The sequence below is a fragment of the Peromyscus eremicus genome, unplaced genomic scaffold (genome assembly GCF_949786415.1).
Source record: "Peromyscus eremicus unplaced genomic scaffold, PerEre_H2_v1 PerEre#2#chrX_unloc_1, whole genome shotgun sequence".
NCBI classification, from domain to species: Eukaryota; Metazoa; Chordata; class Mammalia; order Rodentia; family Cricetidae; genus Peromyscus; species Peromyscus eremicus.
The window spans coordinates 2852260-2874812 of NW_026734288.1; the positions used below are offsets into that span (position 1 = coordinate 2852260).

At 38.3% G+C, this 22553-nt stretch overlaps 1 protein-coding gene across 1 annotated transcript in view; it reads left to right on the plus strand.

Annotated features, from left to right (window-relative positions):
* The window catches only part of LOC131900909 (zinc finger protein 431-like), an 84820-nt gene extending 65637 nt beyond the window's left edge, over positions 1-19183 (plus strand). The window contains exon 6 of the mRNA XM_059252229.1: positions 18551-19183. Within this exon, the coding sequence (XP_059108212.1) occupies positions 18551-19183 (633 nt within the window). The remainder of the gene's footprint in view (positions 1-18550) is intronic.
* Positions 19184-22553: the final 3370 nt, after the last annotated feature.

Here is a 22553-nt window from a genome sequence, read left to right on the forward strand (position 1 = left end):
CAAATACAGGAGAATTCCAAGGGCTGGTTGATTCCTCAATATGATTAGCATTTAACTGTTCTTCTACCAGCTCTTCTAAAGCCTGGAGTTTCTCTGTTGTTAAAGGCCATTGCTGGACCCATACAGGCTTGTCTGTTAACCATTTTAAAGGTAGAGCTGTTGGTGTCTTTGGATGGCTGGTGACCACTCAGAATAATGCCTTCTAATATTTCTCTCAGAAACATGTGCTAATTTATGATTTGTTTCTGAGATTGGAGGGATGTTAATCTGAGTATTCCATTGTTGTAACAAGTCTCGACCCCACAAGTTCATAGCTATGTTAGCTACATATGGTTTCAATTTTCCTCTCTGTCCTTCTGGACCTATACACTCGAGCCATCTTGCACTCTGTTTCACCTGAGATAATGTCCCAATTCCTAACAGTTGAACATTTACCTCCTGAAGAGGCCAAGTTGGATGCCAAAATTCTGGTGCAATTATGGTAATGTCCGCACCTGTGTCTACCAGACCAGACAACAAAACACCATTTATTTTTATCGATAATTTTGGTCTTTGTTCATTAATAAAAGTTTGCCAAAAAATTTTCTTTATATTTGCTCCTGAATTTTCTATTCTGTCTGTTTCATCATCCTGACCAGCATGACTTATTCCAATAGGCATTTGGTTATTTAATTGCTCTGGGTAGGGGTTTCCTCTATGACTGCAGGAAAGGTTTGAACTGGATTTGCTATTGGGGCCTGCATGAGGCCCCTCTGGGAGTTTCCCGAAGACTGAGGCAAAGGATTACCCTGTCTGTCTCTTGTTGATCAACATTCGTTGGTCCAGTGTTTTCCCTTACCACACCTTCTGCATACTCCAGAAGGAAGGGGCTTTCTGTTGCCATTGTTCCTTGAAGAAACATTGTTTCTAGGAATGACCTGTTTACAGTCCCTTTTCAAATGTCCTTGCTTTCCACATCCAAAACATCTAACATTCCTCAAACCTTTTGAAATTGCTTCTCCTACCCACGTATCATCATGCTCATGAGCTTCAACATTAACCGTATCTCTAATCCAATCTTCCAAAGGTGCAGATCTTGCCTTTAACGGCCTGATTATTGTTTTGCATGCTGCATTCGCATTCTCAAAGGCCAAAGATTCAATTATTATCTTACTATCTTCTGAATCCGGGACCATTCTCTTTACTGCTGAAGCCAGTCTTTGTAAAAAATCTGTGAAAGATTCTTTTGGGCCTTGTACAACCTTTGCAAATGACTCAGTTTTTTTTCCTGGTTTCTCAACTCTGTCCCATGCATTCAAGGCTGCTGTTCAACATAAAATTAGGGTTTGGACATCATATAAACATTGTGTTTGTGCTGAAGCATATTGACCTTCTCCAATAAGCTGATCCTGGCAGACTTGTATTCCTTTATCCCTCCACTGCTTTTCTATGTTTTTAGCTTCGTCCTTGAACCAAGTTAGCCACTGAAGCCTTTGACTGGGTTCAAGAACACCTTGTGCCAGCTCCCGCCAGTCCTGTGGTACAATCCTATTATATGTTGACCAAGAGTTTAACATTTGCTTTACATGTGGGGAATGCATACCATAAGATACTATTGCCTCCTTAAACCTTCATAAATCTATCATTTCAATTGGAGCCCAAATATTTTGTGTAGTCATTTGATCAGGCGACTGCTGTACAGTTACTGGACAAACTAAGGGTGATTGTGTGAAAACAGGCTTTCTTTCTGTAACCCTATGATCCAATCTTGAAGCAGCTTCACTGTTAGTTTCTTCTGTCTGAGTTTTTACAGGTTTAATAGGTTTTTCTAAAGATGTCATCCTGGCACTTAAATTGACTATCTTTTTAAATAGTAAAATGAGGATAAACATAGTAATAAAATGCATAATTCGATCAACAGTAATCTTCTCATATAGCTGTTCCATTGTCAGACTGTCTAAAATTGCAAACAAATTTTCTTCCAATGTACACAGAAAACCCATATTTTTTTAATGTGGAAAAATTTTTTTCTTTTAAATAGTTTTCTTTAAAATATCTGATATGTTAAGTGACTTACCAAGTCCTTGTAGAACAGTACCAATCCGAGGGAATTTCAAACAGCCACCTAGTGTCCGAGGTGTGAGTCCAGAGAGAGAGAGAGAGAGAGAGAGAGAGAGAGAGAGAGAGAGAGAGAGAGAGCAAGCAAGCGTAGCCACAAGTTCTGCCTAAGAGCTTGAATCCAGCCACGTGTTCCCGCTTGAGCCTAGTCAAGCCTTGGCTCTGGCTACCTTAAGCTCCAACCACGTGCGTTGGTTTTACAGGCAGGGGCCCTGTTCGGCAGGGCAGGCCTGAGTTGTTTGTAGCACTGGCTTTAGGCAAGTAGCTCAAGGTTAGTCCGGCCTGAGGCCAAGCCGACCTGGGCCCGGGCTAGGGAGCCGGCCGCCCTGGTGGGAAACCAGACCTGCCGGCCGCCCTGGCGGGAACCTGGACCTGCCGCCAAGCCAAGTTAAGCGGTTTTAATGGATTCTTATCACGTTGGGCTCCAAATGTAGATGTAACCAACCGTCTTATTAAATAAGAAACACAGAGCCGATTCAGAGAAGAAAGCCAAGAGGTCAGAACTAAGAGCCTTACCCTTCCTGCTTCAGCTATCCTGCTTCAGCCAAGAGAGCTCTCCGAAAAAGAGGCCTACTTCCTGTGTGTACGTCTTTAAATAGTCTAGATGTTCTGCCTTCTCATTGGTTGTAAACTAAACACATGACTGCCTTGTCATTGCCTGTATGTACCGCCCTACAGGTCCTTAAAGGCATGCGCCACCACCGCCACGCACTTGCTATGGCTCTATAACTCTGACCCCCAGGCAACTTTATTTATTAACATACAATTAAAATCACATTTCAGTACAAGTAAAATACCACCACAAGAGAGTTTCAGTCCTGCTTGGCAGTGTTATGTCAGCTCAGTGGTTTGAGAAAAAGGCCATTGACTGTAACTCTGTGTATCAGGTTACAGATCTCAGCAGTCAACAGATGCTTATTAATGACATTCCCTCTACTAGAGAAAGTCACACTCTTCTTGCAAGTCAATATACCTAAGTGTTTGATCTTTAAAAAATACATTACTTTATCATTTCAAAATTTGTCTTACTGTTATTATTTTTAACATTTTTTAAAGTACATTACTATCCTTATCTATTTGTTTCTGTTCTCTAATGTTCCTATGTCAATAATTGTTTCATTTCTGTCCCTCAAGAGCAGTTGATTATTGATTTCTGTGTGGAGCAGTGTCTCCTGTAGCCCAGGCTTGCCTCATGCTATATAATGGAGAATTGCTTTGAATACCTAATCCTGTCTCATGCCCAGTGATGGGAAGAGAGTTTTGCAACACCTTCTAAGCTGGATATAGTGAGAAGGGAAAATGGACCAGTTAATTAGTGTCCACCAGTCTCTCTGGTTTTTGTGGGTGACAAATAAATCAACAGAGACATGTCCTAAAATTGATTGAGTGACTGTGCAGAAAAGTGGGGGCATGAAGGAGGGTGAGAGCTTACCTGCTTCAACAGTAGACGAGATTTGCAACGTGGAGTCATGTAATCAATTTTAGATTCTCCATATATGTCCTGACTGCCTATTTCTTGGGGTCCATAGACCAGATCATTCAGTAATCTGGATAAAGGACTTACCTTGTAGCACAATGAAATTACTGTCGTTACACTTGTTCAACCAATATAGAAGATCTGGGTAAAATGGCATGGCCCTGCCTAACAGAACTGCTATTTTCCTTGTTTATGATGTGTAGCCTCAGGAAAAAAATGCATGTGAGAAATCCTTGGTTTGGTCTCACAAAAACCTCTATCTAGTATCTGAAATATGTAGTCAAGTATTCTATTCCAATTTTTCAAAATGTTTATTTGAGATTATGACTACATCATGTCCATGGTCTCTTTCCTACCCACAAGCCTTACAATTGACCACTAATTGTTTTCTAATTCATGGTCTATTTTTCTTTAACAGTTACTCAGTAAGAACAGTTACTATTTTGAATGTGACCTATGTTTGGCTGGCTGACTTCCCAGCTATGAAGTAAAGAGTTGCCTGTACTGGACAGTCAGCATGTATTTGTACAAAAAGGACTATGTATCTTGGAAGGGGAACAGAAATTGCTTTGGGAGACAGGGAGTTTTTCTACTACAATACAAATTTCCCAAATTAGGGCCCTGTCTCCCCTTAGTATGGAAGGGCAGAGCTGAGAAGGCCTCTGCTTTTTATGTCATTTGATCTCTGATCACTCAGTAGGGGAGCTGCTACTTTCCTGAGTCCTCGCTCAGTAGCTTTAGCTAATGTGAGGCCCTGGGAAGGCTTAGTAATTGGGTGTACCAATGGGACGTAGCTGTCAGGTTCTTTCCCGGATGTTCCTCTGGGTCTGCTATAGGGAGCTGTGAGGGAGAACACAAGTCATGCTATGGTGAGTGTGGGGACCACTGACTCCAGATCAAGAGGATCAGTTCTGCTGAGCTGTCAGAGCTTCTGTGACTTTGAGGGACTATGAGCCAGACTGGTTCTGTTGGTCCCTGTGGTGATCTGGGAAATGGCCCTTCTTCTCTGAGACACCTGAGTGTGGATTCTATGAGGAGGGTTAAGCGTCTGCTGTCCTGGCTATGGGAGACTGTGATATATGTAATATATTTGCATGTTGTTAGGCAGGTGGATAGAGCTGATTCCAGATCATGTGCCATAACCCATGTGGCAGGAAATAGTCATTAAATTATTCTACCTTTTTTGTGATTGAGCATCAATTTGGCTGGATTTACCTGGAACCACAAGGGTACATGAGACTTTGCAGAGCCATAGCAGGAGGTTACCTCCATTTGCCAAGAGAACCTAGAGTTTGAAGTCTCTCTGTCTAAAAGAAATGTCAGTAGTAGCTGGAAGGTCAGAAGCTTTAAGGGTAAGTTTGAGATAATTTTATGGAATCTGTCAAGTCTGTGTTAATTTCTATACACATAGAATTATAGGTAGCTGTAACACTGGTCAAGATCACACTTTTCCTGGATAAGTTTCCTTTGGTCTTTTAATTAATTATAAGTTGACTATATTTTCCTGCTTTTGTTCTTGTCTATCTCCTTTATTCTTTCACAAATATTGTACATATTCTTGATTGTTGTAACTTTGTGGTAAATAAAGAAGTCACATAGTGTCAATATGTATATTACTTTTTAATGATACGTTTGAGTATTCTGAGTGTTTCCACTTTGCATAGAGAATTGGAACCAGGAATCCTGTCATAAATTGTTCAGGCATTTCTTTGTATTATATTCAATTCATGATGCAAATTTACCATACAAAAACCTCTTAATATTGATGCATTATGTTCCCATGCATCATTTGTTTACTTCTATGTTATCAGAATTTTCCCTGTGTCCTGCCATGAGCAAATCCTTCCAAGAGTCTAGGGGAAGATGCTACGTCTGGTGTGGGGTTATCTGAGGTCAAGGAATCTACGTACACCAATTTATTTTGTCTGTTTACTTTATTTCTCTATAACAAACCTCTTTTTTTTGAGACAGGTCTTTCCAGTGTTGTTTTGGTCCCTGTCTTGGATCTCTCTCTGTAGACCAGGCTGGCCTCAAATTCACAGAGATCTGCCTGCCTCTGCCTCACAAGTTTTGGGACTTAATGTATATGCTACCACTGCCCAGCCATAACCAACTACTAACTATATAGCTTCAGTTCTGTTCTGATACTCAGTTCTTCTCTATCACTTCCTTTTCTGGCCTCTCCTAGCCATAGTAATAGCTAAGCATATATACTCTGAACCTCACCTTCAAATTCCATTCCCCTGTCCTCCATCTTAATTTTATCTTCCCCTCTCCTGTTCTGATTCAGATCCATCTACAGTCTTCAGAACTTTTCCTTGCTCCTTACCCTCAGCCTGACCTAGTCTTCCTAACCATCTACAGAAACTCTGCCTTGTTCTCCTCTTCCTGGCCACATGACTCTACCTCGATCAGAAATTCTGCTAGCCTTTACTTCACCTGGGTATGCAAAAAATATCTTTTGTCTTCAGCCAATAGCTTTGCCATGCCACTAGGCCTGAAGGAAAGCAACGGTCTGAGCCTCATATGTGCAAGAACAAAGTTATGGATCTATAGTCTGCCTATCTCCTAGGCTCTGTAAGGGTGCTACCTAGAAGATCAGCAGTAGGTATAAGATTGTATTGTTTGCCATATGGCCTAGTAGTACATGAGCACACAAGAAATTAATAGTAGAAGACAGCTGATGTACTAAAAGCTGAATAACACCAAATATTCACTGATAAATGGCATCCCTCTGGAAAAAATTCATTGAACTTTCTAGGTATAGCTTTATTATATACAGCTGGAGATCTATAATATATTCTTGTGGCTTGCAGCATTAATTTAGGTTTTATTGTTGTTAATCTGTAGAAGTCTTTTATTTTATTGGATAAAAAGTAATATAGGGCTGGGAATGTGATAAGCATGTATTCTTCTTGGGGATAACCTGAGTTCATATCCCAGTATCTAAGTTGAGATGCTCATAACCACCTGCTACTCCAGAATCAGTGGATGTGACACACTCTTTTTTTACATGTCACCTGTAAATACTTAGAAGACATCCTTCCTCATACAAACGTACACAAAATATGGAGATACAATTTTCAAAAGTTCTTGTGACTCATAAAGCAATCAGAGCAAAACAAGTTACTTTAGGTGAACAATGCAAATCATACACTATTTCTTTAAAAATCTGTTATCTTGCATTTGGTTTGGAAAAGTTTTCATTTCCTCACTCTGATGGAGACTCACACATAGTCATCAGTCATAGGAAACAAAATGGTGCCTAAGTTATCCTAAAATTTACCTTGTTTTTATTATAAGATAATGAGATCCTTTTAGTAATCAGAACTATTTTCTAAAAAGTTAAAACATGAGAAATCTTCATTCAAATCTCTTCAACTTCGATAGAAAAGCTCTCCTCACTCAACTCATTTTCTATTATTTCCAAAGACAAAACTAGAGTGCATTGTGGTTTAATTTTGTTAAGAATCTGTTCTTATTTAAGGGACAGTGACATGTATTTGTAGATAAGTTTTTATGTCAAGTTTGATCGGTGGTGCCATCTATGTTGTTGGTTTTATTAATTGTCATCTAGAAGTATTGTTTCTCTGGAAATTGATGGATCTTCACCAATATTTTTGCAGAAAATTTGCTATATGATGTCATGGGTGTTTTGAGTTTTTGTTACTTCAAAAGTTTCTGTGTAGAGACAGTTTTAGTTTTCTTTTGTTGATCTTAGAGGCTCACTTTTTATTTCTTGACAAATCTGTATTTTCCAGTTGTTGCCACCTTCATGTTTGGGTTTCTGCTGCTTAAGTGATTGACATGGTTAATATTTGGGGTTTGTGTAGTTTTTTTGTTTGTTTGTTTTTGTTTTTGTTTTTGTTTTTTGAGACAGGGATTCTCTCTGTAGCTTTGTGCCTTTCCTGGAACTCACTTGGTAGCCCAGGCTGGCCTTGAACTCACAGAGATCTGCCTGGCTCTGCCTCCCGAGTGCTGGGATTAAAGTCACATGCCACCACCGCCCGGCTGGGGTTTGTGTTTTTAAAACCTTCTAATGTTATTGTCTCTGTCTTTATTGGCTTCAACTGTCAATGTTATATAGCCTCAAATCATCTGAGGAAACATCAATCGAGGCTCTGCCCAGATCAGAATTGATAGTTACTATGTTTGTGACAAATTGTGTTCATTGGTGTGGGAAAGCTCTCCCACTAAAGTTTCCATGTCCTAAGTAAGTGGTCCTGAGATGCTTGAGAGATCTAGCTTAGGGCATGACAGTGACCAAGCAAGAGAGAATTCCAGTAAATACAATTTCCCCGTGGTTTTGCCTTCATTTCTTAGCTTCTCTCCTAAGCTTCTACAATTGTTGATTAGATCTGGCAATAGCAGTCAAATAAACCTGTTCATTACCTGAGATGCTTTTGATTAGAGAATTTAACCACAGCAAGAAACAAGTAAGTTGAATCAAAATCTGATACACCAAAAATAATTTTGTTGCTGAGTAGAATGTGGTAATGTGGTCTTTTGGAGGAATGTGGAAGATAGTAGGACTTTAGATAGCAAAGCCATAGAAAGCTGCATGCAGAGTTTAATTGGCTATATTTTTATAGAGACGATATGGAAGTTTTTAAATTATTGCAGACAGTGGAGCTTGAGGTTATAGGATTTAAGTGGGAAATAGATTCCATGAAAAATTTAGCTAGAGGTTATTTGTACAATACTATGTTCCCAAATCCTTCCTATTTTCTTCATTCTCTGAGAAATCAAGTAAGGCAGAATTAAAAAGTAATTGGCTTGGGCTGGAGAGATGGCTCAGGGGTTAAGAGCACTGGCTGCTCTTCCAGAGGTCCTGAGTTCAATTCCCAGCACCCACATGACGGCTCACAGCCATCTATAATGAGATCTGGTGCCTTCTTCTGGTGTACAGGCATACTATATACATAGTAAATAAATAAATCTTAAAAAAAAAGTGGCTGATTTTTTGGACAAAGTATTGATTCTGCCTGGTATATATTACTGATGACCCAATTAGGTTTACAGTGGAAAAGAAACAAGTGGTGCAGAAACAAATAAAAGCTCAGTGTTCACATCCCTTTTTTTTTCTTTTTTAAAAAATGTATTCTTCTCTAATCCAACACATAGAGAAAAACAGCATGAGATAGTATCAAATGGCAGTTGGATGGTGAAGCAGAGGCAGGAAATTTCAAGATGTTTAACACTATTAAAGAGAAGGCCCACCAACAGTAGAAGAGTGTTCTACTTGCTCTGCATTCTCTCCAACATAAGCTGTTATTAGAGTTTTTAATCATAGCCATTCTAGCAGGTGCAAGATGGTGTCTCAGAGTCATTTTGATTTACATTTCCCTGAGGACTAAGGATGTTGAGCAATTCTTTAAAAGTTTATCGAGTCATTTGAGATTCTTCTGTTGAGAATTCACTGTTTAGTTCTGTTGCCCATTTTTTAACTGGATTGTTCAGTATTTTGATGTCTAGTTTCTTGAATACTTTATATATTTTAGGGATCAGCCCTCTGTCAGATGTGAGGTTGGTAACGATCTTTTCCCATTCTGTAGGCTGTTATTTTGTCTTATTGATGGAATCTTTGCCCTACAAAAGGTTCCTCAGTTTCAGGAAGTCCCATTTATTATTTGTTGCTCTCACTGTGTATGCTACTGTTTTTATATTTAGGAAGTGATCTTCTCTGTCCCTGCTTTCAAGACTACTTACTACTTTCTCATCTATAAAAAGTTCAGTGTAACTGGATTGATGTTGTGGTCTTTTATTCACTTGGACTTGAATTTTGAGTATAGTGACATATATGAATCTATTTGAAATCTCCCACAAGTTGACATCCAGTTATGTTAGCACCATAAAGAAGATGCTTTCTTTTTTCCATTTTACAGTTTTGACTTCTTTGTCAAAAATCAGGTGTTCATAGATGTGCAGATTAATATCAGGAACTTCAATTAGACTCCTTTGGTCCACATGTCAGTTTTTATGCCAATACCACCAAGCTGTTTATATTACTATATCTCTAGAGGGAAGGAAGATGAGATAGGGATGAGGATGAGGGACGGGGTAAGAGATGGAAGATGAAAATATAAGAGAACAGGATCATCAAGCTGGAAGACGTACAGAGTGGTTGAGAAAAGAAAGAGATACCATGATAGAGGGAGACAGGGTCTTAGGTAGGTTCCCAGGAATCCCCAAGGATGACCCAACCTTAGAGTAATAGCAATAGTGGAGAGGGTGCTGGAACTGGTCTACTCCAGGAATTAGATTGTGGAATAACCTAACTGTCATCATAAAGCCTTTATCCAGTAATTGATGGAAGCAGATGCAAAAATCCACAGCCAACACCAGGCCAAGCTTCAGGATTCCCATCAAAGAGAGAGAAAAGCGTGATTCTATGAGCATGGGGCATCAAGATCATGATGGGGACATGTAGAGAAACAACCAAACCAAACTAGTGGCAACTCATGAACTGTGGATGAATAGCTGTGGATCATCCATAGGACTGGACTAGGACATCTGTATAGGCAAGAGACTTGTTTGGCTTGAACTATTTAAGGGGATACAAGACAGTGGGATCAGGATCCATCCCTGTTGCATGAGTGGCTTTTTAGAACCCAGTACCTATGGTGGGACACCTCGCACAGCCTTGGTGAATAGGGAGAGGCTTAGACTTGCCTCAAATGAGTATACCAGGCTCTGCTGACTCCCCATGGGAGGCCTTGCCTTGAACAAGATGTGAATGGGGAGTGGGTTGGGGCAAGAGCTGAAGGGTGAGAAAAAGGAGGACAGGGGGATCAATGGGTGGTATGTAAAATTAATAGAAAATTTCTTAATAATAACTAAAGGAAAATAAAGAGAAGCCCTTCTCAGCATTTAAAGCCTAGAAAGGTAACCTAAGTATAAGATTCCATATTTCTAAGTCTTCTATTTATGGAAGTTGCTAACTTGATTCCTAATTCAAAGAAGCAACTTCATACAGAATTTGTTGTAACTCTTATCCAAGCATGATAGCATCCATCACAACTTAGAAGCCAAATCTGGGGGGGGGGGGTTAATCCATGTTGTACTGGTTCTCTGAACAAGGAAGATGTAGATGCAAAAGATGCAATACTAGTAGGTTATGGATTTTTCTTCTGTGATTTCAGTTCAGCACTGTTGCACAATCTGGGTTTGGCAGAGGCAAAAACCAAGTAAGGAGACTGTGAGAGTCCATTGCATGAAGCTGTGAAGATGAAGCCATTGTTGGATTTTGAGATGATAGAATATAGAGATAAACAGCCTATGAGAAATCTGTCACAGAGCTGCATACAATGAGTGGAAGTAGCAAAGGAGAAACATGTATGAAAGTTTTCAGGGATAGAGTTATTTAAGCCCTTTGAGAATGAAGACCCACCTGTCTGAGACAAAGATAACAGTAGTTGTTGTTTACCCTGCTGAGTTTTAGTCTTGCTTTGTTCCAAACTTTTCTCACTTTGCCCATATCCTTTACTTTCTTTTTTTAAAAAATGTATTCTCTCATGTAATGTATCCAAACTGGAGTTTCCTAGAATGGTCCCCAAGGTCCAGTCTTTAGAACAGCACTCAGGAGTCAAAGAGAAATCCACAGCCTGGTGAAACTGTGACTTTTCTATCTGAGGGTTATTATGAAATGTCAGGACACTTATGTGCTTTCTTGATGGTTTCTTTTCTTATTTCTCTCATGTTGTTCTCATCATGCTGTTCTCTCTCATTGCGCTATCCTATCATTTTTTTTTTACAGTTTATATATTCCAACAAACTCTTTCAGGGAATAAAAGTCACAAAAAAACTTGCATTCATAGATAAAGACATTGCTAAGAACAAAGACATCCTGACAACTCTCATGAAATACATCAAAGTAGCCTCTCATTAGCAATCAAGGGGTCTGTGTGTAAGCTTCTGATTATTCAAGAATATGTGTAGCCTCTCACAGCTTGGGCTACAATTTACACAAGTCATTTGTTGTCCACTATATAATCTCTCTGAGCCACCAGTGGCCCAGCATATCTTGCAGGCAGGACAAGTGTGGTTCTAAGGTTTTGTGGCTGGCATGTTGTGCCATTTCTAACACTTGGAGCCTTATGTGATTACAGAAGAGCGCTGGTTCAGCCTCTGTGTTCTTGATTACTAGGATTCCTCACTGAGACCACCCTTATAGGTTCCAGAAAGTTTGCATTGCACTATTTCCGAGATCCCTGCTAAAATCATCCCTATTCCAGTCATCTCCCCTTGCCTTCTCCACCCCTTTCTCTTTCTTACTCACCTTCCCCTTCCTGTTTCCATTCCTACCTGATTTCAGTGGACCCACAAAACTATTCTATTTCCTTTTCTCATGAAGATCCATGCATCTCTCTCAGAGCCATTTTTGTTATTTAGCTTCTCTGCATCCATGGATTATAATGTGATTGTGTTCACAGTGATTGTACTTTACTTAACTGCTAATTTCCACTTATAAGTGAGTACATACCATGATTGCCAATGTGTTTCTGAGTTGCCTCACTAAGGATAATAAAGAACTCAACAAACAAACTAGACAACAAGAACCCAAATAATGCCATTATGATTAGGTGCACCTCTAAACAGAATTCTCAGTAGAGGAATCTAAAGTGACTGAGAAACACTTGAAAAATGTTCAAGATCCGTAGTGTTCAGCGAGAAACATACTGAAACTTTTTTGAGATTTTATCTTACACCTGTCAGTTTGATTAAGATCAATAACACAGGTGACAGCTAACACTGGCAAAGACATGGAGCAATGGGATTCATTACTATTGCAAGTGCAAACTTGTACAGCCCTTGTGGAAATTCATATGCAATCCTCAGAAAATTTGGTATCAATCTACCTCAAGACCCAGCTATAACACTCTTGAGCATATATGTAAATGATAATTTTTCATTCTACCACAAGGATATTTGCTGAACTATGTTCATAGTGGCTTTATTTGTAAAAGTCAGAAGCTGTTATATGTCTGTGAAAGATTGTATTGATTGATGATTGATGTGGGAAGGATCCTCCACCAAGAGGCAATATCCCTAAAAAAGTTGTGTTGGGCTAGAAAAGGGAGCTAACTGATCAAGATACGGTAACTAGGCAAGAGAGAAAGCCAGGAAACAATCTTTTCCCATGGGTTTCATCTTTAAATGTTACCTTGAGATTCTTTCCTAAGCCCCCAAAATGATGGAGTGTGATCTGACACAATCAGCCAAATAAAAACATTCATTGCCTAAGATGTTTTGGTAAGAAAATTTAATCACAGCTGGCTAAAAAAAAGTTAGAACCACAAAGAAACACCAAAGGTGAATTTGTTGCAAGGTAGAACCTGGGAATGTTGTCTTTTGGAAGAATGTAGAAGACATCAGGACTTTACGTAGCAAAAATCATAAAAACTTGTACACAGACCTTAACTGACTGTTCTTTTGTAGAACCAGGAAGATGGGAGAGAATATTAAGAGTAATTGCAGAGAATGAAGATTGAGATAATAGGATTTTAGTCAGAAATAGACTGCATAAAGTTTAACCTAGAGGTCATTTGTGTGATAATTTCACTCTAAAATCTTATTCTACCCATAACCTGGAAATTTAGTGTTAGGTTTAGGGTTGTGGCCAAATTAAAAATCATTGATTGGTTTCTAAAGTGGAATTTTGAATCTGTTGGATGGTTATTACTGATGACTCATTATGGTCTCTAGTGGAAAAAAGGGAGGCAGAAATAAATGAAAATGAAATGGTAGATTCAGAGGGCACTCAAGTATTGAAATAGGCAGGAATTTTCTAGGAGTTTAATCACCATTATAGAGGAGGCCCTTGCCATGTAATGGAAGTCTAGCAAAGTGCCCAAAGTATGAAACTCCATCCAGTTAAGCATTCAATATGTGGAAAGAGTAAGCAAAGTGATTCCTACTCCCAGAAAGCATCTTCATACAAAAGCTTCTGCACCTGTCATCCAAGCACGTTAGTGTCCATCCCAATTAAAAAGTCAAACTTGACAGGATTCCCCATCATGTATTGGTCCTGGAAACAAGAAAGAAACAAAATTTATGGTCGTAAATTCTTAGTCTGTGGTTGCAGTTTAGCACTGCTGCAGGCATTTATGTTTGGCAGAGGCAGAAATCCTGTGAGGGCACAGTGAGAGTTCACTGCATGATGCTGTGAGGATTGAAGGTGGTGGTAGTGGTTTTGGGTTTTTGTTGTTGTTGGTTTACTCTTTATTCTTTTGGTGAGTCAGCCACCAACTCTCAAATACATCACACACAGGGAGGTTTATTCTTTCTTCTAAGTGCATGGCCTTAGTTGCCTTGTTTATAGTTAGTTTTCTTAACATAAATTATTCCTTCTATCTTTTGCCTCTGTGCTTTTATCTTTCTCTATTCTGTATATCTTTCTTTACTTCTTATTCCAGGGCTTGCTGTGTAGCTGTGTGACTGGCCACTGGTGTCCTCTCGTTTTTTTGCTCCTTCATTTTTTTCCTCCCAGATCTCTCCTCCCATTTATTCTCTCTGCCTTTCAGCCCTGTTTATCCTTTTCCGTCAAGCTATTGCCCGTTCAACTCTTTATCAGACCAATCAGGTATTTTAGACAGGCACAATACCACAGAGTTAAACAAATGCAACATCAAATAATGCCACACGTATTTGCATTGTTAAAACAATTGTACCACAGCATAGACAAATATAACCCATCTTAAAATAATTTTCTTCAACAGACTGGGTTGCAATTGGTGACCACAAGTTGTTGAGATAACTAAGCCGTGAGACATCTTTGATGGAGAGATAGTTGCACAGAGAGAGTGGAAGTAACCAGAGAGAGAGAGAGAGAGAGAGAGAGAGAGAGAGATGACAAGTTGCAGGGATAGGGCCATCTGACCCCTTTGAAACTGATGCCCTATTCATCTAACACAGAGATAAAGGATTTGTTGTTTGTCATGTTGTGCTTTAGTCTTGACTTAGTCCAGTTTTTTCCCTCAATGTCTCCATTTCTCTGTGTTGGAATGTGAATGTTATTATGTGCCATTGTATGTTGGAAAGATGTAACTCATTTTCTGATTTTATAAGATGTCACTGTCAAGAGATCATCTTGAGAGTCAAAGACACTTTAGACATTTTAACCATACAGGGGCTGTTGTAGACTATGAGAATCAATAATGTGACTAAATGCATTTTCTTCATTTCTGACCATGAGCCTACCATTACTTTGGTCAAATATAGTTTATTGGATAAAAAACCTCCTAGATGTGGTGATGTATTTCAACATGTCTCTCTTTTTCATGAATTGTGATTGCTTGTGAAACTTTTTGTAGGAGCAGACTTTCTGGATGAAATTCCTCACTGGGGGTATGATATGCATCTCTATAATCTCAACCCTTTTCCTGTACTTTGTGTCTACTGTGTTTTGGTTTAAAATAATCAGACTTATTTCTTTTTTTTTTTTTTTTTTTTTTTTGGTTTTTCGAGACAGGGTTTCTCTGTGTAGCTTTGCACCTTTTCCTGGAACTCACTTGGTAGCCCAGGCTGGCCTCGAACTCACAGAGATCTGCCTGGCTCTGCCTCCCGAGTGCTGGGATTAAAGGCGTGCGCCACCACTGCCCGGCGACTTATTTCTTTTTATGTTGTCATGCCTTCATCATCATTATAGACTCTATCTCTATATCACAAGATTACAGTAGAAGCAATTGCTGTTCAGTGCTATGGCAGTTTGGTAGCCTGCTGATTTATTTTTTTTGTTTGTTTGTTTTTGAAGACAAATATTGTCTGTGTAGTTCTAGCCACCCTGAAAGAACTTCTGCATACTATGCTGGTCTTGAACTCAGAGATTCCCTGACATTGGCTCCCAAGTTTTGGGATTAAAAGTAAACCAACATTCTTGGCTTTTTTTTTTTTTTTTTTTTTTTAGTTTTTCGAGACAGGGTTTCTCTGTGTAGCTTTGTGCCTTTTCTGGATCTCACTCTGTAGAACAGGCTGGCCTCGAACTCGCAAAGATCCTCCTGCCTCTGCCTCCCGAGTGCTAGGATTAAGGGCATGTGCCACTACAGCCAGGCTGGCTTTTTTTAATTATTATTATTATTATTATTATTATTATTATTATTATTATTATTATTACTATTGAGTGATTGGCCTGAGATACATGTTTTTGTATACATGAAGCATGTGCTATTGTACTAAGCTTCATCCATATCTTGAATTTTAAAATTTGGCAGTGTGCTTCATTCTGTTACTCAGAATAGCATATATCCATGATACTAACACTGTCTGATCCTTCTGAGCTATTGAGTTACAAGTTCATGACCTTCTTCCTGTCTAGTGTTTTTGTTTCAAATGAATATAAGTATTTTACCTGTATGCATGAATATGCACCATAAGGGTGCCTGGTCTGTAGAGTGATCAATGACAATCTCACAAACCCTGAACTAAGAATAATAGATAGTTGTGATAACACATGTAAATACTGTCAATTTAGCCAAACTCTATGTAAGACTAGCAAGAGCTCTTTACTACTGTTTCATCTCTTCTGCCCTATGTTGATTTTTTTACTATCAATATTTACATTGCTAATGTTTTCATCTGTCCATTTTGTAATTGTTACAGCATGTAGTAGCTTTTAGTAAAATCTTGTTGATGGTAGTTTGAATTGGGGGCACTTCAGATTTCTGGAAGGTGAATACAGAACTGGAGTGAATGTATAACTCTTTGTAGGAACTTCAGTAAAAGCCTCTGAATTCTTTCTATCTTCTTTTTTATTTGACTGATTTTTACATGGGAGACAGGGTCTTACTTAATATGTACTTCTGGCTGTCCTGGACCTAATTGCATAGACTAAGCTTATATTCAATTCAGAAGCAGATACACCTAGGGTTAAAGGGGTGAGCCAACACACCCAGTGTGTCCATCTTATTTTTCTTTTTTGGAGTTAGTAATTATTCACACAATTTCTCTCATGTGTACTCTGTATTGTTTATCTGTTTACTTGTCTCTATGTTTGTTAACAGGCATTTCTCTTGCAACGTGATATCTCTTCCAAAGGTACAGAAATGAAAAAGGTGAACCTCTTATTCAGTTTTTTTCTAAAGTGCCTTGATTACATTATAATGCCTATGTTGTGGAGTAAGACTAAGGAGCACAAGAATTATATGAATATACTGTCAAATAAGTATACATTTGCAATGTTTTCAGTATCATACTTTCCATTGTACACATGCATGGATATTTTAGAATGCAGTGACCTATAATGATGTGCATGTTGACTTCACTTGGGAAGAATGGACTTTGCTGAATCCTTCCCAGAAGAATCTGTACAAAGATGTGATGTTGGAGATCTACAGGAATCTCACTATTATAGGTAAGACAGCATTTTTTTTTCATATTTTAAAATAAGGGGACAATTGTTCTTTGGTTTTGGGAGCTCTTCTGTAATTTGATTGAGAAAGAAGAATGAGGTGAATAAATCATGCATGGTTGTAAGGTACACTGAAGATAGGAACTTAAATTTTGCACAGTTATCAATAATAAATCTTTTCTGGTATTATATTTCAGGATACAAGTGAGAAGACCATAATATTGAAGAACATTGTCAAAGTTCTAGACAACGTGAAAGGTGATTTCCTTGAGCAAGCTGATACAAGTGTGCCTCTGAAGAAATTAGATTGTGTCCTGGAAGATTTTTTATTTTTTTATTATTTTGAGACAGGGTTTTTCTGTGTAGTTTTGGAGCCTATTCTGGAACTCACTCTGTAGAACAGGTTAGCCTTGAACTCACAGAGATACACCTGCTTCTGCCTTCCAAGTGCTAGGATTAAAAGCATATGTCAACACCACCTGGCAAACACAGAAAGTTGTAAACAAAAGCAACAGTGTAAATAAGCACTGTTTAAAGTACATTGATGATTATTAAATTCTCACAAAATCATATAAATCAATTTCAGGTAATTGAATTGCATTTGCAAGGCATTTTTTTTAATAAAAAAGACAAGGAAACAATGCCTTAACAGATATCACCATTTTAATCATAGCACCATAAGGGCTTTGATATAGAAATTTCAGTCCATTTATTTCATACCACTCATATTACATAATTTCTACATGTTGAAGTGTTGATAAGTATATCTTCAAAATCTTGTAATAAGCAAATAGTCCATAGTAAAGATATTGTACTTGTTGTGATAGTGCTAAGTTTAGTAAGCAGGGTTGTTAGAATCAAGATTCAAAAGGTAATTTTTTTGTTTGTTTATTTTGTTTTTGTTTTTTTGGTTTCTTGAGACAGGGTTTCTCTGTGTAGCTTTGTGCCTTTCCTGGAACTCACTCTGTAGCCCAGGCTGGCCTTGAACTCCCAGAGATCCACCTGTCTCTGCCTCTCAAGTGCTGGAATTAAAGGTATGTGCCACCACTGCCTCCACTGCCCGGCAAGAGTTAATTGTTATAGAGAATCCTTAATTCCTATACCACAAGTCTATGAGGACAGAAAGGCAAACTGTGTATTCAATGTAAAACCTTTTTTATTAGTTATTCTTCTATTACTAGGTATAACATATGTCACTCTGAATACAAGCCATATGAAAATAAGGATGAGAAAGACATAACATACCTCTCTCGTCAGAACAATTAGAAAGTTTGTAGCAGTCTTCACATTGAATATACTTGTTAAGTTTGATTCAAGTATAAAAGTAATTAGTTTTCTAGCTTTATTGTTAATAAATCAATAAACTCATGTGACAAGAAAGACCTATGAGTAACAGACTGTGTAAATATTACATGAGAGTTAAGACAGTGATAAAAATTTAAGTTCTGATTACAGTTGGACCAAATTGTAAACTTAATTCAAACATATAAGGAGTCAACAGTGTGTTGAATGGTCTAAAGCTTTTACATGAACATTATCCTTGCAGGAATGAAAGAAGCCAAATTACAGAGAAAACTTCTGTGTATTCTCGATGTGGTGAAATTATTGCATGTCAAAATAACTTTCAAAAGCATAAAAGATCACACACTGGAGTGAAATCTTTTGTATGTAATCAATATGGTAAAGGCTTTGTATGTCACAATCATCTTCAAATGCATGAAACAATACATACTGGAGTGAAACCCTATGAATGTAACCAGTGTTCCAAAGCCCATGCTCATCACATTACTCTTCAAATACATAAAAGAACTCATACTGGAGAGAAATCCTATGGATGTAGTCGATGTGGTAAAGCCTTTGAATGTCACAATCATCTTCAAATACATAAAAGAACTCATACTGGAGAGAAACCATATGAGTGTAATCAGTGTGGTAAAGCCTTTGCACAACACCATCATCTTCAAATGCATAGAAGAACACATACTGGAGAGAAACCATATGAATGTAATCAGTGTGGTAAGGCCTTTGCACAACAGGGTACTCTTCAAAGGCATAAAAGAACACATACTGGAGAGAAACCATATGAATGTAATCAATGTGGAAAGGCCTTTGCACATCATGGTTGTCTTCAAATGCATAGAAGAACACATACTGGAGAGAAGCCATATGAATGTAATCAATGTGGAAAAGCCTTTACACGTAATATTTATCTTCAAATGCATCATAGAACACATACTGGAGAGAAACCATATGAATGTAATTAGTCTGGTAAAGCCTTTGAAAGTATCAGGAATCTTCAAAATCATGAGAAAATATCATATTGCAGAAAAATCCCATAAATGTAGTCAGAGTGGTTAAGGTTTGTGTTTTACATGTGAGTAAAACTTTGTGTCTAAACAATCACTTAAATCCTTTGCATATTACAATAGTCTTTGACTACCTGAATGTAGTAGAACAGGCCCATAGTGTTGAGGAAATTGGCTAAAAGCAGCTCAAATTGGCCAAGGCATGCACATAATGTACTTCCTTATGAGACCACTGGGAGTCTGCCTGAGAGCCTAGCAACTGGTGCTGTCAGAGTACCTGATTATGCTGCATCTGCATGAGGGCCTAGCAACAGACACTGTTAGAATTCCTGATAATGTCACCAGATTGGGACACAGTCTGAGTGCTGGGAGGAGGGTATATAAGGCCTTCCCCATCATTGAATAATCAATTCCGCTGTTTGCCTTCAACCAATCCATGCTGTCTGTGTTGTTGACACCATGTTTTCTTACTCCCTCCCCTGAGGGAGCCATTGGTACCCAGCGACACCTGAAAGAGTTACCAAGGGCTTATTATAAAGTATTTGACAAGATCTTTAGCCAACCCTCTTATCAATTTTATAAGAGTATTTTAGGGAAAAACTGACAGTGTCAATAATCTGTTCAAGCATTATCATGGCCACTTTTATATTATTTACAAGAGCAAACTGATGGAAACAATGAATTTATGAATTTACGAAGCCCTATGTGTAGAGTAAAGGGTCAACCAAGAAACACACCTGGACCCTGAAACCAGAGCTAGTGAAAGACACACACTTTGGTCCTGAAACTGGAGCCAAAGAAACAAACAATGATCCTGAAAACAGAGTCAAAGGAACACCCTAAATCAAGAGCTAGTGAAAAGAAAAAAAACTCCCTGACTCTGAAACCAGGCCTAAATGGTGAATAGGGACCTGAAACCAGAGCCAATGAAACACACTCTACCCTTGACCAACTGAGCACAAAGCCAACCAATCTCTGAGCTCAAAATCACCCAATCCCTGAGTACAATATCCAGCCAATCTCTGAGCTTGTACAAGCTCAGGTACTGAAATCTGACCAATTCCTACCTTGAAAATCCTCCCCACAGAAAAACTCTGCCTCTAAGAAGCTTTGTATAAGCCCTGTACTTTTTTCAGTTGGCAGCTCTCCTTTTCCACCCTTACAGAGGCAGACACACTTCTGGATTCCTCCTTTTAAAGTAAATTGATTGAATGAGTTCTGTGTGAACACCTTTCACTGGAGCAGATCAGAAACTCACTACTAGATTGGAGCATAGATACAACAGATACCTCTGCTGGCAAGCTCTCTTAAAGGACCAGAGCAGAAGTAACAACCTTTTCATCAATGACTGCTACATTTCTGCAGCAGTTTTCCCCTTTACTTGAGTGAAGTCGAGAAGTAACAATTTGGGCTGGAGCTGAAAAGAAATGAACATCTCCCCTGGGAAACTCTCTAGTAAAGCAGAGCAGAGAAGCATTTGACAGGTCTGCTGAGAAACTCCCTTAGGGGAGTGGAACAGGGCAACCATGGACATCTCCACTGGGAAACTCTCAGCAGAATAGAGCAGAGTCCAGCTGCAATGGCTTTTTTTGGAGAAAAGCAAAATTATTAAATCCTGTAGGGAGACCATTCCCCATTGGAATACAGCTTTAGGTATATATAGCCTGACTTCCCAATTGTCAGGGAACTTTTTTTCTCACAGCTGTAGGAATCCAGGATACCTTTCCTTCACAGCTGTCAGTATAACCTGATTCTGAAAGTCAATAAACCTTTCTCTTCAGAGCTTTAACACTTAAAGTATAAATTTAAATGATAATGTAACCCTGTTAGACTTTATACTTAAATTGCATAAAAATGAGTAATTCAGGTATAAAACTTTGTGGGTTTGTATTAGTTACTTTTCTGTTGTGATATAATGTCTAGGTCAGTTTATAAGTGAATTTAATATGGCCCTTCATTCCAGAGTGATAGAGAATTACCATGAAAGTGGCATGGCAACAAGTTTCAGACGTGGCAGCTAAAATAGAAAGCTAAGAACTCACTTCCTTAAGATTTAGTATGAAGCAGAGAGGGAACTGGAAATGGTGTGTGGATGTGAATTCTAACAGCCTACCCCTAGTGAGATATTTCTTCCAGCAGGGCAGCATCTCCTATATATTCCCAAATGAAATCACCATCTTACGAGGATTGATTTCCCAAACTTTATGCTTAAATGGTTATTTTTTGTTACATGAACCAAATTATGGTGAAGAAAAACTCTGTATGTAAGCCATTAAAAGCCTCAACACTTGTTATAGGAATTAATGCTTACAGAAGAAAAACCTTCATCAAATTTGGTTGTTTAAAAATTTGTTTTAATTGTAATTATGTGATGTCACTGTGTGTCTGTGGGGATATGTGAATGTGCATGCTGGATCCTGAGATGTTAAACCCTTGGATCTTGTAGCAGGAATTATAAAAAGTTGTCAAAAATCAGACCTTGGTCCAGGGAATGAACATTTCTTAACTGCCCAGACATGTTTCTAGTGCTGTAAGTATTTTAAAGCTATTTATATAGTTTTGAAGTCTGGAAATGGGAAGAAACTCATACAAAAGAAAAACCCTATGCAAGTAAACAATTTGGTAAAGACTTTAGACATCATAGTTGTCTTCAGCTTCAAGAGAAAAAAATCGCATTTCATTTATTTTTCATTGTACCCTTGAAGGAAGTAAATTACTTATTACATTCACTCAAGATTGATGGTGAAGATCACTGCATTATGGTTTCTATTTTGAAACATTTAAGGTAGACAATAACGTGTCTTCTATGTATGGCAAATCCATTTAGTGAAGTTTATTTTGTAGTTTTTATAGTCCTTCTGTGGCTTTTGTTTATCTTCTATTGTGTTTTTAGTTAGTGACAGGTATTTTCTGCCACGATGTATAGAATGGGATCCCCATCACCTAAGTAGTCCATTGTTTATTTAAATATCAGGCAGTGTGTGGTCATACTTTTCAAGCAAGTGTGTTTATGAAGGGGTGATGGGTTTTTGTTCCAGGTTTTGTTTTTCATATATACCTTTGAGATTTTGTTGTTTATTATTCATCCTGGCATGGATGTCAGTAATAATTCAAGGATTCATTTGAACTCATGATCCTCATGTGTCTTTTTCAGAATGCAAATCTAAGGGTAGATGTTGTACTCCCAATGTGTACTGTTTTGTCAAAACAATTTAACAATGTTAATGTTGAAATGCTTAATAGAAGAGAATATAAAAAAAAACATTAAATGCCTCATTAATAAAATAATAAACTATTAGGGTTCAGTCTCTAATATTTCCTTCCCAGG